General features: G+C 60.6%; 1 protein-coding gene across 2 annotated transcripts in view; it reads left to right on the forward strand.

The window, feature by feature from the left end:
• Positions 1 to 15,779, forward strand: part of CCDC57 (coiled-coil domain containing 57) — an 84,915-nt gene that overhangs the window by 7,386 nt on the left and 61,750 nt on the right. For both annotated transcript variants that reach the window (XM_059147500.1, XM_059147498.1), the window contains exons 5-10: positions 1,450 to 1,740; positions 2,523 to 3,384; positions 5,595 to 5,703; positions 10,796 to 10,897; positions 12,190 to 12,347; positions 12,455 to 12,529. In XM_059147500.1, the coding sequence (XP_059003483.1) occupies positions 2,981 to 3,384; positions 5,595 to 5,703; positions 10,796 to 10,897; positions 12,190 to 12,347; positions 12,455 to 12,529 (848 nt within the window). In that variant the 5' untranslated portion in view covers positions 1,450 to 1,740; positions 2,523 to 2,980. The remainder of the gene's footprint in view (positions 1 to 1,449; positions 1,741 to 2,522; positions 3,385 to 5,594; positions 5,704 to 10,795; positions 10,898 to 12,189; positions 12,348 to 12,454; positions 12,530 to 15,779) is intronic.

Genomic DNA, 15,779 nt, shown 5'->3' on the forward strand with positions numbered 1-15,779 from the left:
AGCCAGCTCCATCCCATGGTTTTCTGGGCCTTTCCACAGTCGCCTCATAAACTCAGGTGTGTTGACAGGTTTGTTATGAAAATGGAAGCTCCCCTCTCACCTGAAGTTATTTCAGAACCGGGGAACAAACACTAAAGGGAACAAAAGCTGCCCCGTAGGGTCTTGAGGGTTTTCGGAGCCGTGTGTCAGGAGCTGAGAACGAAGGCCTTGCTGTGTTTCTCGTTATATCGCATGTGGCAAGGTCCTGCGGTTCCCGCAGCCTCTGCAGGCCCTCCTCTGCTTCAGCCTCTTGCTCGGGGTCTTGGCGCCGGCGTTCCCTCCGCACTCTGCTGCTCCTGTCCAGCGCCCAGTCAGCCCCAGACCGGCCAGGCTGGAAGTGAGCCCTGAGGGCCTGGGCTGGCCAGCGCTGGAGGCTGCCGCACAGTACCCGCGGCAGTGTCCCTGCGCAGGGCTGCAGCGCTCGGCAAAGCAGACCCGCGGGCCGGACCCAGCCTGCGCCTTCCACGCTCTGTGGCTGCTTCTGCGCAGAGCTGGGGAGCTGCGACAGGCCCTGTGGCCCACAGAGCGCTGAGGAATTACCAGCTGCCTTTGCAGCAGGAGTTGGCCAGGCCCTGTGCTGCGGGACTCCTTACTCTTGTAGAGGTCCCCCTGCATGCGGAATTCATTCGGGCCGATGGCGGATGCCAAGAAAATACTGGCTCCAGCTGACAGATCGCCTTGCCTTTTCCTTACGAAGATGCTGGGCACTGCACTCCGTCCTGTTCCTGGTGCTCCAGCCTCCAGCCTCCAGCGGGATGCGTTGGCGGCGGCAGTTACGCGGCCTCCATTGCCCGACCCTGACATCTGTCTCGCCGTGTTTTCCGCTTCTGCTAGCCATGTTCTTAGATTATTTATTTAGGGAGCACGGGTGGGGGAGGGGCAGAGGGAGAGGTCAGGAGCCGGAGCCCAACTCGGGGCTCGATCCAGGACCCCGGGATCATGACCCGAGCCGAAGGCAGACACCGAGCAGACTGCGCCCCCCAGGCGCGCCCGCTGCCCCCGGTCCGAGCGCTGTTCTGCTGAGCTCCGAGCTGCCGCATGTCCTCCGTTCCTGGGCAGCTCGGCACATTTGCACGTTCTCTGTGAAGTGCTCACCATTGTTTCGGGTTCCTGACAGTGTTTTGGGTTCTCCAAATTCCAGCCCAGGCCTTTACGACAATTTCTCTTTTACTTTGTATTTTTTACCCCTTTCCTCTCGTTTTTTTAAAAACTTGTAGTGAGGGTGACTAGCAACCCCCACTCATCGGGCCGGAGTCCCACGTAGCGTCCGCGGGGACCTGCCCTCACAGCGCACGGCCCGCACCTGCGCGTACACCGTTGGTTTCGGTTTCTGACCCGATCAGCAAAGTGTGACAGGCATGGATTTCAGTATACGGCTGATCTTTTGTTGGTTTTTATCCGTAACTTCAGGAGTGAAACGACACTTCACGCCCCTCAAGGTGTCGTACGGCCGGGTCAGAGTGCGGCCGCTTACTGGAGCGTTCTCGAGTGCGCGTGAAGAACGCCGAAGCTGGAGCTCTGAGTGTCCCTTGCTCCGTTTCTGAGTTCCGGTCTGTATTTGCTGTGTGCTGACAAGGTGGCTGCTGTGGGGTCCGCTCAGGAGTGGCTGCGCTGCACTTCTGTGACCCCGTTTCAGAGTGTCCCCGCAGGGCTCTCGAGTCCCACCCACTGGTCTCCCCGGTCCCAGCCGCAAACGGAGAAGTGAGTCAGGATGACGTGCGGTGGTGGGAAGGTTCCTTCTTTTTCTCTCCTCCTCCTCCTCCTTTAGATTCATGTGTTTGGGAGAGATCGAGAGCTTGAGCATGTGGTGGGGGCAGAGGGAGAGGGAAGCCGGCCCTGGCTGACTGTGGAGCCTGATCCCACGCCCCTGAGATCATGATCGCAGCTGAAAGCAACAGTCGGCCGCTCAGTGACGGAGCCACCCTGGTGCCCTGGGATGTCTTCTTCTTACAAAAGACCCACTTCATGTGAATCAGACATTTCAGATTCTTTGGGGTGACAGTGATATCCAAATGTGCCTGCCGGACGCCCGACTCATGTGCCCCCAGCCCTTCTGGGAAGGTGCTCTCAGAGAAGCGCTGTGGCTGCCCCTGGAGCGTCTGCCCCCAGCATGACCGTGGCCCTTGGGCCTAGCCTGCCTGCCGTCTGCACTTGCCGTGTGGCCTTGGGCCTGTTTGCGTGGTCAGGGCCCAGAGCACCACATGGTTTTATGTGTCAGAAGCCAACCCTTGTCTGCCAGGTGAGGGGACGTGCCCAGGCCACCGGTCTCTGGCGCGCCTGGCTGCCCTTGCTAGCTGCCCCCATGCCCACTCCGCGGCCTGTCCTTGGCAGACACGCAGGAGCAAGAGGCGTTCAGACGCTTGTTAGCAGTTTGACAAAGTAGTTTTATGCTGTTGAGTCAAATAATTTAGAAATCGGGCTTGCGCACTGTATGTGTTTGTTTTCTAATTTTATTTTCCTTTACTACTTTATTTTTGTTTTAGGAAAGTATCAGTCTGCGGTGGACTGGAGATCGAGAGGCAAGGAAGCGGCTCGTGAGTGCTGAATCTCCTGGAGACCGGGGCGGGTGCCCCGCGGGGCCGCGGCTCTCGGAGGCTGGCGGGCTCCGGCGCTCGCTCGCTGCTTCGCGGCCGTGTCCCCTCATCCGTTCGGGAGCCTGTTCGGAAGGACCCACTCTTGTCGGTGAGCCGGGGTTTCCTGTCTTTCCTTCCTGCACTGCTGGGGGAGGACAGGCTGAACAGAGCCCTCAGGGTCTCGCCCTGGGGGCCCCCCTGTGGCTCTCAGAACGCGTGACCAGACAGCTGCCGGCCGGCCCAGAGCGTGCCCCCACTTGGTGACAGTGACGCCGAGGACGGGGGCCTGGGGCGGGTGTTGCAGAAGGACAGCCAGAGCCCCTAACTGCGGGCCCGCCGCCCACCTTGCCCCGGCCGCAGCCGCGCAGATGCTGCCGCCCACGGAGCAGGCCCTGAGCCAGCTGCTGGCCCGTAAGGAGGAGGAGTGGCGAGCGCTGCAGGCCCAGCGCGGCCGGCTGCAGGAGGCGGCCCTGCAGGAGGCGCACAGCCGGCTGCACCAGGCGCAGGGGGAGCTGCGGAGCCTGCGGGAGGACTTCGTCCACAACCTGCAGGTGCTGGAGGAGCGGGACCGTGAGCTGGAGCGCTACGACGTGGCCTTCGCCCAGGCCCGGGGGCTCGAGGAGGCACAGCGGGCGGAGGTGAGCGAGCTCAGAGTGGAGGCGGCCCGGCTGCGGCAGGCGCTGGCCCTCGAGGCCCGGCGGCGGGAGGACCTGCTGCGGCAGCACCGCCTGACGCTGCAGGAGCACCGGCGGGAGCTGGAGCGTGCACACAGGTGAGGCGGGGTGGTGCAGGGCGGCAGGGGCGCGGGGAGGGGCTCCCACAGCCGCGCTTTTCTGTACCAAGTCCGAACCTGTAGCATTTCCTTGAAGATACCCGAGCCCACGGCTGTTCGAATCATGCAGAACAGCTGTTCGTCCCCACGCTCAGGGCGCTCCGGTGACACAGGCCCGCGAAGACCCTGGGGCTCGGGTCCGAGGGATCTGTTGGGCCCCCCGACAGGATGGCTGCTCTTGTGTCACACGCGCTCTCCTCGGTGACGAGAGAACATGGGCTTCATTTAAACTGTCCTGCTGTCCTTGCCCTGATGTCCGCGCCTGTGTTTGTGATGTCATGTTAACTGTCGGTGTGTGTCTCTCTGGTGTGCGTGTGCACGTGCGTGAGCGTGTCTGTGCGTGTGAGCATGCAGACGTCGGAGCCGCGGGCAGCATCCCACTTAGAGTGGGGTCCTGAGATTTTATGTTGTCAAGGTGCACTTCAAAGCACCAGTGGGAGGTGTCGCTGGCGACGGTGGTCCTGTGGACGACGTTGTTTCCTGAGGACGGCCCGGTGCAGGGAGAAGCTGCTGAGGGGTGTGTCATGTTCTCCCTGGAGGGCTCACTTTTTTGCCCACGTAGACGCGGCCTGTGCATGCGGCCTACATTGGCTTGGGGCAGTTGCCAGCCACAGGGGCGGCTTTTCTTTGCGTCCTGCACTGTTCTGCCACTTCCTTCTTCTTCTTCTTCTTCTTTTTTAAAGATTTTATTTATTTATTCGACAGAGATCACAAGCAGGCAGAGAGGCGGGGGGGGGGGGGCGGGGGAAGCAGGCTCCCTGCTGAGCAGAGAGCCCGATGTGGGGCTCGATCGCAGGGCCCCGGGGACCATGACCTAAGCCGAAAGCAGAGGCTTCAACCCACTGAGCCCTCTAGGTGCCCCTGCCACGTCCTTCTAAGTGGCTACCCGGCCCGTTCTGGGTTCGCGGGGCCTACTGGCGCCGCTCTGTGGCCAGAGCCTTCCTGTGGTGGACTGGATGCGCTGGGGTGGCCTGGTGGGCGCGGGACCAGGCCGGCTCTGAGCTTCTGCCCCACCGGCATGGCCTGTAAGAGCGCACAGGCCCAGCTCCTGGGTCCCAGGTGCCGCCGTCCTCAGGAAGCCTGGAAGCCTGAGCTGTTCGAGGAGCCGGTGCAGGTGCGGCGGGTCCGATGCCAGGCAGCCTGTCGCTCCTGGGAGCAGTGTGGCTGGCGGCCTTCACCCCCGTGCCACCCTCCCGGGGCGCAGGGAAGACAGGTACAGAGCTAAACTAAGGTCAGCGTCGCCGGGAGCAGGGCCGGGGCTCCATGACCCCCACAGGAGGGCTGTGGGCGTCCTAGCCGTTCCCCAGCTCCGCAGCTCACCCCCCGCCCCCGCTGAGATGCCCGTGGCAGGTCCGAAGCAGGGGCTTGCCGTGCTGGGGCATGTGGGCCAGCTTGCCCTCGGGGGGATACTGGTTTTCTTCCTCACGGCTGCGTTGGAGAGGCCTCAAAGGCTCTATGTCCTTCTTAGGAAGTGTCTTCTCACGTCGTCTGCCTCCCCTCCCTCCTTTCCCTCATCTGAGACCAAGTGCACCTCAGCGCTGCTCTTCCCCCGCGCTGGGGCTCGGCGGCCTGAGTGTTCCGCTTCTGTGACTGTCCCACGGCTCCCTGAGGCCCTGCTCCTGGTTTTCACTCTGTTTCTGTCATTTGCTGGGGTCGTTTCTGTTGTTCTGGCTTCAAGTTCATGGACTCTTGGGTCTGTCCTGTTGACATGCTTGTCCTGCTGTTGGGCTCACCCTGGTGAGTCTCATGTCTGGTCGTCGTACGTCCTAGTTCTCAATTTCTGTTTGATTCTTTGTAAGTTTTCCTTTGCTGAGAGTTTCTAATTTTTTTTATTTAAGAGTGCACCAAAGTCTTACATAATGGCTGCTTTAAAACCCTTGTTGGAAAAGCTGTGTCTGTGTCGTCTTGCTGTTAGCATGTGCTGACTGCCTTTTCCCGTTTGGGTGGGGCCCTTCCTGTTCTCAGTGTGACCCGTGACTTGGGCTTGTGTCCTGGGCACTTTGGGAATTCCCTTGGGAGACTCTGGACCCCATTTCAGGCTCCTCTGCAGGCAGTCGCCTGTGTGGCGTAGCATGCGGGTCCCACCGAAGCCTCCCAAGGGCCCAGCCTGCAGACGCATCTGACTCGTCTTCATACCCCTGCTTGCACAGCGACAAGAACAGTGAGATGGACCAGCAGCGGGAACAGTACGAAAGCCTGAACCGGCAGCTGGAGAGAAAGCTCGCGGAGCTCCATGGCGCGCTAGCTCAACAGAGGCAGGTAGGGCGCTCTGGCGTCGCCCCTCAGGTGCCCGCCCTGCCCACCACTTGGAATCCAAGTTGTTGAGGAGAAGACGGCCTTCTTGTTAACTGTGCGGTGTCCCTGGGATCATAGTTGAGCTACTGGAGCAGGTGCCCATTCTGGGGCGGCCGGGTGGGAGACAGTGGGCGTCTAAACCTCTGTCTCTAGAAACTCCCTCGGTGCTCTCTCTCCTCACAAGGGTCCGTGTTTCCCCCTTAGTTATTTCAGGAGAAAGTTTTGAAAATCGAAATTTGAGTTACTTACTCTAGGAAAGAGCTGTTCTGGGAGTCTGTGTAGACGCGTCGGCCTGTAGGCAGTGCCTAACCTGTCGCCAGAGGCCCCCCAGACCCGGAGACTCGGCCCGCACTTGTGACGGACGTGGGCGTGCGGGGTGTGGTCGAAGGGTACCACATTGTGGCCGAGTCCACGTGTGGGGGAGCCGTGTGAGTGCGGGGGCGGGGCGACAGGGCCCCCCTGGCTCCTTCGAGTGCGTGCCGAGCTTGCGTCCTCCGTAGCAGCCACAGTGTTTGTGGAAACTGCCTCTGGGGAGCTCCCCATGCCGCTCACAGCAGAGACACAGTGTCGATCCGAATTTCCCAGATGTGGGCCGAGCCCAGAGGCATGAAGCGACCCGCCCGAGGTGCCCTCAGTGAACGGCAGAGGCGGACTCGGGAGTCCAGTGTGTAGGCTCTGAGCCACTGTTACCCCGGCCCCGCGTCGCCGTTGTCGGGGAGCAAGAGCGCCATGCCCTCAAGGTCCTTCTGGCTGGGCTAAGAGTCGGGTCGCTGTGAGGCAGGCGAGTGGGAGAACGTCAGATGTACTAGGTGCGTGTTCGGGGAGTCCACCCGTGGAAACCTCAGAGTCGGGCAGAGTGAGGTCTGTGTGTCAGTCGGAACCGCGGGGAAGGGGCGGGGGCTGGCACTGGAGAGGGAAGGCAGGCCCCTCGGGGCAGTGAGGAGAGCCGGCGTGGGGCAGAAGGATGTTTGTTCTGCCCGGAGTGCTCTGCTGGCTCTGTCAGTAGAGCGTGGAACTCCTGGTCTTAGGGTCATGAGTTCGAGCCCCATGCCGGACATAGACGGTATTTACGAAGCATACACGTATGTAGACGGTGTGCGTGCGTGCGTGTGTGTAGAAGAGAAAAAGGTGTTTGCCACACCGCACAGAGAACGTTTGTCTCTGCTAACGACCCTTATTCTGGGAAACACGCCCAGTTTAGATCGTTCTGTGGTTAAGAACGGGACAGAAGTTTCTCCGGAGCCTGCAGGATCTCAAGCGCCTTCAGCTCAGAACAACCCGTGTGCTGGAGTGGCACCTTCTGGGGGCCTCCTGAACCCCTTCCCGGCTCCTCCCGCATAGTGTTAGACTCCTGTTCACGGTATCGGAGAAAGGACTCATCCGAAGTCAGCCTGCGCCGTGTCCTGTTTCTGCCTGTTCTCGCAACACTGAACCCCGGGCTTGTTCCCTGTCTCTTGGTGACTGTGCCACGGGGCAGATCGGAGGGTGTGCCTGGCCGTGCTGGCTCTGCTCCAGGTGCTGGGGCAGCAGTTAGGGACAGACCTGTCCTGCCGGTGAACTGGGGCCCGGCCGCCTGGCCTACTGCGCCGTGGTGCCGTGTCAGCCCCTGAGCCAGAACCGTGTCTCCCGAGAGACCTTGTGCAGGCGGGGTGGAAAGGCCCAGGGACAGTGTTCTGACCACAGGCGAGGAGGCCGAGGCCCCGTGGAGAGCCTTTCCTTCCTCTCGGGAGCCCCACATTCATCCTCGGGATGCGGCTACTCAGAGCACCCTGACAGCTCTTGAAATCTGCAGAGGACTTCTAGAGTTTTCCAGAACTAATGAGTCTCGTCCGTTATGGGCAGCTTGGCCTTTTGGGAACAGCCCCAGTTGGCAGGGCACTAAGTGGGGTCTGAGCAGCAGGGTGACCACCGGACCCTTATGGCTTGCTGGGTAGTGCTGAGGTTTCCTCAGGCAGCCCCCGGGTCACTCCTGCAGGAACATCAGAAGGGTCAGAAGGGCCCCAGGGGTCAGAAGGGCAGCCAGGGTCTCAGTGACCCTCAGAGGCAGCAGTGACCTCTGGGGAATTGGGGTGGCTGGGCCAGGCCTCTGCGGGGCTTCCCAGGCTGTCCAGACTCGGTCTCTGCTGTGACTTGGGCCGGTTCCAGCTTGGAGCCCCTGTACCTGTCAAGGACCCCCTCACAGCCATGGGGAGCTTTGCTTTTCGCGGCAGCCCTGCGTCTGGAAGGACAGAAACTCTGCGGCTTTGCTGGTCTACCCGAAGTGGCTGCTAGAAACGTGGGTGGCACTTGTGCGGCACGGCTCTGGAGCAGCGTGAGCCGCGCCTGTTCTCAGGGCGCGGCCTGCCCTTGGCTTGAGCCTGCTCCGCTGCTGCGTCTTGCTCTTTCAGAGGCGGAACGAGGCTCCCGCGTGCTCCCGACCGCCTGCTCTCCTTGGGCTGGTTTCCTCTCTCGGTTTGGAAGCTCTGGTGTCCGTGATTGACTTGTCAGGAGACTTGATTCGATGGTGACAGTGACTTTTCTCTTGAAAAATGAAATTTAAGGTGATGAGAACAGTCATCTGTTTGGCTCTTAGCGTACCTGTGAGTAGGCTGTGGGGTTAAGGGAAGCTTTCTTCTGTATCTGTTAGCAACGCAGGATTAGAAGCCACTGACAGAGAAATGGGGTGATTGATTTCTTCATTCATTTAACAAATATTTTTTTTAATTTTTTTTTTTAAGATTTTTTTTTTAATTTATTTATTTGACAGACAGAGATCACAAGCAGGCAGAGAGGCAGGCAGAGAGAGAAGAGGAAGCAGGCTCCCCGCTGAGCAGAGAGCCCGATGTGGGACTCGATCCCAGGACCCTGAGTCATGACCTGAGCCGAAGGCAGAGGCTCCACCCACTGAGCCTCCCAGGCGCCCCCGTATGCATGTTTTCATGTGCTCATTGGCCGTGAAGATATTGTTTGGGAGGGAAGTGTCCGTTCACTTTCTCCGCCCTTCTCGTAAGGTGGATGATCTGTCTTCACGGCACTGATGTGTAGGAGCGCCGGTGGACTCCGGAAGCAAGTCCTTGCGCACGTGCGTTAGGCGATCCTCCGTCCTGGGCCCGGCCTTTCCTTTCCTCAGCGGGATCGTATGAACAGCAGGTGATTTAATGTGCTGACGTTCCACTGAGCGTTTTCTTGCCGGGTTCTCGGATAGCAGCATGCAGCTGAGGCAAGAGAGACATTTGAGAATCGCCGGCTGCGTGGGAAAGAAGCCGAGTTAAAGGGAAAACGGCTCTGGAAGAGTGATGATTCCTGGGTCGGTGACCCTGAAGCCCCCCCGACTGTGTGTCCATTTCTGGGGCGAGGTGGCAGGTGTGCCCACGCTGGCCTCCGGTGTCCATGCTGGTCTAGCCGTCACAGGCGAGCTGGCCATCCCGTGACCCCCTGCTCTCGCCACGGGTGGGAACTCGAGCCTGTCTGCACTGGGGTGGGAACAGGGCCAGCCTCGCCTCATGCTGCCGTGGTTTGCAGGCTTTAGGGCCATCGCGGGGTCTTCCTGTGGCTAGTGCCTCCAGAGATGTGTGCTGCCTCCATAACCCAAGAACGGGGTGCTAGGTCACAAAACAAGGAAGAATTGGACAATTAAATGTATATTTAAAGAAACACATTCAGAATGTAGATAAGAAAGAACATCTAGGAGAAATTTAAGAGACGTAGAGGATAAATCGGGCCGTTCGGTTCGGCAATCACGTCCCGGAAACCTGCACTGAAAACCAGGAGGGGGCCGGCTCTGGAGGAAAAGGCCTGGTGGCTTCTCAGGGCGGGGACTTCAGAGCGAAAGGCCAGCAGAGGCTGGAGCAATAGTGGGAGATGTTGCCGAGACCTCCTGGGAACTCACGGAGGGGAGAACAGCAGACGGCCGTGAGGCGCGGGCGCGGGGCCCTCGGGTCCGTACACACGGGTGGAGGGGGAGCCCTGCAGAGACCAGGCTCAGCGGGCCTCTCCCGGAAGCTACTGGAACGTGCTCTGCAGCCTGGCCCGTGGCCAAGGGCTCAGCCCTCAGCTGCCTCCATTCCCTTAGGAGCTGAGAACAGTGGGAACCAGGTGATGGGAGTGGAGAGGGCGGCCTGAGCCGAGCAGACTCCCTGGCGTACCCAGGGTGGAGGAGCCCCAGCCTCAGAGTCCCAGTGGGCCCGGGCCAGGCCAGAGCTGAGCTTCCAGACCCCCGTGAGGCCACGTGGGGCGTGGGGGGCGGCAGAGGCTCCTCCCACCTGGAAGAAGCCACAGAGAGCAGGCGGTGCAGGGAGCGCATGGGGTGGGGGGCTGGGGGCGTGAAGCAGGGCTGGAGGGTCGGCTGGGCGGTGGTCCGGGGAGAAGCCAGGCCACAGTGCGGAGGCCGACGCCCCTGGAGAGGGTCACGCTGCCCAGGTGGATGGCGTGAAGGGATGTGAGGGCACAGGATGGCCGAGAAGAGAGAGGTGGGGGGAGGCCGCAGGGCAACCCAAAGTCCAGGAGAAACCGGGGGCGGCAGGTGTGGGCTGTGGTCCCCGCTCCTGGTGGGTGCACGCGAGTGCTCTCATGCTCACGATGACGTACTGGGTGTGTAGATTCAGTGGGGGGCGAGACTCTGGAGACTGCCTGCTTGCCAAGCCGTGGTCAGCCCCCCGGCAGGAGTGGGATGGGGCTCCTGGCGGGGAGACGGGCAGGGAGCCGTGGCGTGGCCTGGACACCCAGCTTGAACCGGCCGGAATCCGCCGGAAAGCTCCCACGCACAGGCGGGGTAAGCAGGCCCAGGGGCCTCTGTCGCGGGTCCCCAGCAGGTCCTCATCTGTGTGTGCCCAGCGGACAGGCCCGGCGGCTCCGTGGACACCCGGCAGAGACTGCTGGCAGCCCTGGGGCAATCCCTCGCAGCGCTCGGACGCTGCGGGAGACCCTGGAGGTTTACGCGGACGTGACTCCTGGGTGCCTCTGCCTCCAGGGACTTCGGTGTCCTGCCGGCTTTGGGCCCGCTCACTGGGTCCTCGTTGTGGGAGCTTCTCTGCTGGGGCCGATGGCCTCCCCTCAACGCCACCCCCTTCTGTTTCAGGAGCTGCTGCTGGAATTCAAGTCGGAAATGCAGAAGCGGGAGCACGGGTTCCGCCAGCAGGCAGACAGCTTGAGCACCGTGGTCTCGACTCATGAGCTCAAGGTGGGGGACAGCCTTTGGCTGATGACCGCTCCCTCCCCAGACACCCGGTGCCGCTGCTGGGCGCAGGAAGGTGGGCTTCACACAGAGGCCTCCCTTGCTGTGCTGGGGTCAGGGGTTACACCCACTGTGGTGCCTGCTACATGGCCCTTCTCCTGAGAGAGGGGAGGGCTGCTGCCAGGCTCTGGTATCCCCGGCCTTGGGGAAGGGGCCCCTCCCAGGATAAAGTGCCCCCCAACCCCATCCAGATAGCCTATCACTGGTGTGTCCTCTGTGAGCACCGGGAACGTGCCTCTGAGGAGGTGCTGCTCGTCCCCCACTGGCAGCGGAGGAGGCCAGGCAGGCGGTCAGGGCCTGCGTGCAGCCTGTGCACCCGGCCACAGTGAGCGCCCGTCACCAAGCAGCACGTCTGAACTTTAGCGCGGACACAGGGCCAGCTCTGAGGAAGTGGGAGGCTGTGCGAGGCAGAGGAAGCAGGGGAGACTCCGAGGAAGCGGGGGAGACTCCGAGGAAGCGGGGGAGACTCCGAGGAAGCAGGGGAGGACTCCGAGGAAGCGGGGGAGACTCCGAGGAAGCGGGGGAGGACTCCGAGGAAGCAGGGGAGACACCTGGCCTGGCGCTGTCCCCACCTCCCCACCCCCAGGGTTGCATCTGCTTCTTGCCCAGCAGGTGTCCAGAGGAGCAACCCCACCCCCGCAGTCAGGAAGGGCCCCTCCCACAGGCCTCCGGCCTCCCCACAATGCTACAGTCCCAGGGCAGTGCTGGGCCAGCCAGAGGGCCCGGGAACCCTGGCCGGTTCCCGTGACAGGCGCGGGCCGGGCAGCCCCCAGCCCGCCCTCACGTCCTGGCAGGGACACCAGTGCTCCACATCGTCTCGGGCCCCGTCTGGCCCCGTGCATCAGTGCACCTGACCGCACTCCTGGAGGAGCCCTGCAGTGACCCTCAGGAGGCCTCGGGGACCCGTGAGAGCTGGTGGGGAGAGGGCCAGCGGGACCGCAGCGGGGCCGCGTCCCGAGCTCCACAGTGGGATGGGCCCTGCCCCACCTCCCTCTGCCCACCAGGCCAGACCCCTGCACACCTGCCCTGGAGGGCAGGGCAGCTTCCACGCACCAGCGATGAGGGCGCTGCAGCCCTTACAGGGGCCGCAGTTCACGGCCGCAGAGCCTGAGCCCAGAAAGCGCGTTTGAGAACCTAGCCGCCCTCGCGCCACGCCTGCGGTACGCGGCTCCGTGTCGCTTCCTCCTCACGGCTCAATTCCAGGCCCAGCCTCTTCCTGAATTCCTCATCTCTTGAAGGTGAAAGTGTTGAACGAGGAGCTGGTGGCTGTGAAGGAGGCAGCCGCCCAGGCCGCGGAGTTGCTGCGGAGCGCGGAGGCTGCCGGCGCGGGGCTGGAGGACAAGCTGCGGTGCAGGGACCTGGAGCTCAGGGCCGCGGCCGCTGCCAAGGACGCCCGGTGCGTGGCCGCGCCTGCCTGCCCGCCTCCTCGGGCCAGAGGCTTCCGCCGGTCAGCCGGCGTGGGGGGCTCGTCTGCTTTTCCCAGTGACATTTCCTCCTTTTTAGGATAAAGGACTTAGAGGACAGACTGAACTGTGTGCAGCTCTCCAGGAAGGAAGAAGAGGAGGTGGCCAGGAGGATGTGAGTGCTCCTGGCCCCCAGCCTGGCCTCGAGGGGTCAGGGCCAGGCCGTCCCTGCTTTGGGTCTGCTTCCGTGCTCTGTCCAGGATTTTCTGCGGGTACTTAGGCTTTTTAGTCTTTAAAAAACTTTTTATTTAAAGGTTTTCCCAAAGTTTTATTTTTAAGTGATCTCTACACCCAATGTGGGACTTCAAGTCAGGACCCCAAGACCCAGAGGTGCACTCTCCACCGACTGAGCCAGCGGGTGCCCTGGTGTTTTGAGACTTTGAAACATAAACGCTTTATTAACCAGGGGGACGCCTAGCTGGTCCCGTCGGTTAAGCATGTAACTCTTGATTTCGTCCAAGGTCATGATCGTGGGGTCGTGAGATTGAGCCCCACATCAGGCTGACTCTGGGCATGGAGCCTGCCTGGGACTCCCTCTGCCCCTCCCCCAGTCCCAGTGCAGGCACGAGCTGTCTCGGGAAAAAAAAACAAAACAGTTTTATGAATCAGTTCATTAGTTTCAGGCCGCAGCAACAAAGGTTACTTTGGTGATAGTCGCCTTTCATTTCTACGTTATCCTGGCAAAGCGCTCCCACTCTCCAGGCTGTACCTTCCCCAAAAACCCTCTTCCTGCAGAGATGCTCTCTCGTCCCTCAGGACCGGCCGCACGCCCTGCACTGGGGTGTCGGGATGCCCAGCCTGTAGCTGGCACGGCACCCCCCAGGCGGGGACCCTGAGCGAGCCCGTGGTAGCCTGTCCGGGCTGAGGCGTGCGAGGCCCGCAGGATGGGGCTGCTGAGTGAGGGCACAAGGCACACTCCTGGGGGAGGGCGGGCATGTGGGAGCGTGTGGCCTCGGGAGAAGCCCTGGCCCGGGGTTAGGTGGGCCCCTGAGAGCCCCGGGGTTGGGGGGGCGGGGTGCACCATTCCACCTGCCACGGGAGCTGCCCCCTTCCTTTTCTGGGAAGCACCAGGTGTGGCTGTGAGGCTACGTGGTACCGGGAACGGTGCAGGGTGGTGGAGCGTGGGCCGTCTGGGGCACTTCTGGGTTTTCTGGCTGTGATGTTTGTGTGGTGTGCGCACCCTGAGGAGAAGAGCTTTACAGACTGTCTACGGCCTTTTCACCCGTAGTCAGGCCAGAGCTGGGAGCTGCCTTCCGGGCCACTATGCAGACGCCATCGGCCCGTGCTCGCCTCGACCAGGCCGGCTTGCTGGAGCGGGGGTGGACGTGGTGTTCGTGCCTCTGCCAGGGACACGCGGGCGCCACGGACCCAGCACGATGTGGTCCGGCTCAGACCCACACGGGCCGGTGGCAACAGACAGCATTCCTCTTCATGCCCACAGCTAGAGCCTTTTTCCTTTTAAGTTCATTTATTTAAGTAATGTTTGCATCCCACATGAGGCTTGAATTCACCCCGAGATCAAGAGCCACACACCGCCGACAGAGCCTTGAACTGAAATAGTTGCAGAGTACAGTTTTCGCATATTGTAAATATTGACATTTAGAAGCAAAACTGTTCAGGGGTGTCTGGCTGGCTCCGTTGGAGCACATGACTCTGGTTCTCGGGGTTGTGAGTTTAAGCCCCACATTTGGTGCGCAAACAAAAAAGAAGTAAAACTGGTCACTCTTTTTTAAAAGATTGATTTATCTTAGAGAGCGAGTGAGCGTGCACCTGTGAGGGGGCGGGGCGGGGGGAGAGAATGTCCAGCAGCTCCTGATGCAGCTCCTCCCCAGGACCCTGGGGTTGTGAACTGAGCCGAAATCAGGAATCTGATTGTCACGGCGTAGTGAAATGAGTAGGTATTTTTCTTTTTAAAGATTTTACACATTCATTTGAGAGAGCCAGGGAAGAGCACAAACGGGAGCAGCCAAGGCGGACGCAGGCCCCCCACCGAGCAGGGAGGGAGGCCGATGCGGGGCTCGATCCTGGTACACGATCCCCAGGACCACGGCCGGAGCTGAAGGCAGGCGTTCAACTGACTGAGCCACCCAGGCGCCCCAAAATGTATGTTTTATGCTTAGGAAATATGAAATCAGGGCGCCTGGGTGTCTCAGTGGTGGGGTGTCTGCCTTCGGCTCAGGTCACGATCCCAGAGTCCTGGGGTCGAGGCCCACATTGGGCTCCCTGCTCCACTAGAAGCCTGCGTCTCCCTCTCCCACTCCCCCTGTTTGTGTTCCTCCTCTCGCTATGTCTCTGTCAAATAAATAAAAAATCTTAAAAAAAAAAAAAAGAAATTTGAAATCAGTCTTCTCTATACGTGTGTGTATGTATACGTCACAATACCTATGTTTACATAAACTAAAAACAAACTCGCTAGGGTCACAAGGCTATAAGTGTTCTAAAAGGTTTCTTTTTTTTTTTTTCAAAGATTTTATTCATTCATGTAACAGACAGAGATGACAAGCAGGCAGAGAGGCAGAGAGAAAGGGGGGAAGCAGGCTCCCCGCTGAGCAGAGAGCCCGATGCGGGGCTCGATCCCAGGACCCTGGGATCATGACCTGAGCCGAAGGTAGAGGCTTTAACCCACTGAGCCACCCAGGTGCCCCTTCTAAAAGGTTTCTAAGTGAAGGTATTCTGACGATTATTTGCACATACTTTACAAAACAGTCTACCACACTATAACATTCAGTGATTAAGTGTAAGTCTCCTTAGGAATGCTCCCCTGATGGAGAGGAGGGGTCCCCACATCAGTTTGCAAGCCCCCGAGTGGGGCTGCTCACCTTGTCCCACACACGGCCAGAGGACAGCTGGGGGACTCTCTGGCAGCATCCCCTGGGCTTTGAACACCTTCCAGTTCTGTGCCAGGAGCCGCCTGCTGGCCTTGCTCCCCAACGTGACTAGGTCACGTGTCTGCCGGCCACCCTGGGAGCAGAGAGCAGGTGGTGCCCGGCTCCGTGGGCAGATCACTCATGTTCCCGAAGTTTGGCTTTTCTGAGGCTTACTCTGTAACTACGTACACCTGGTGCCCTTCTACTTAGCGACAGTGTGGGAACCCCTTGTCCTGAGAAGCTGGGAAACTGGAAGGTTGTGACTCAGAGAACACATTCGCCAGCGTGATGTGTATACAGTAAGATGCTTTTAATTTTGTCACAAGCTTAACCATTTCTCCCTAAAACCTCGGGCTCGCGGCTTCAGTTTCCGTTTAGGGACAGTGTTGCCTCCCTGCCTCGCTGGGAGACTGTTAGCCGGTCAGGGCGCTCTGCGAGAGCCTCTCACTCCGTCTCGGGCCCAGCGGGTCTGCGCGTGTTTGAAGAAGAATTGTCAAA

The sequence above is a fragment of the Mustela lutreola genome, chromosome 15, assembly GCF_030435805.1.
Source record: "Mustela lutreola isolate mMusLut2 chromosome 15, mMusLut2.pri, whole genome shotgun sequence".
NCBI classification, from domain to species: Eukaryota; Metazoa; Chordata; class Mammalia; order Carnivora; family Mustelidae; genus Mustela; species Mustela lutreola.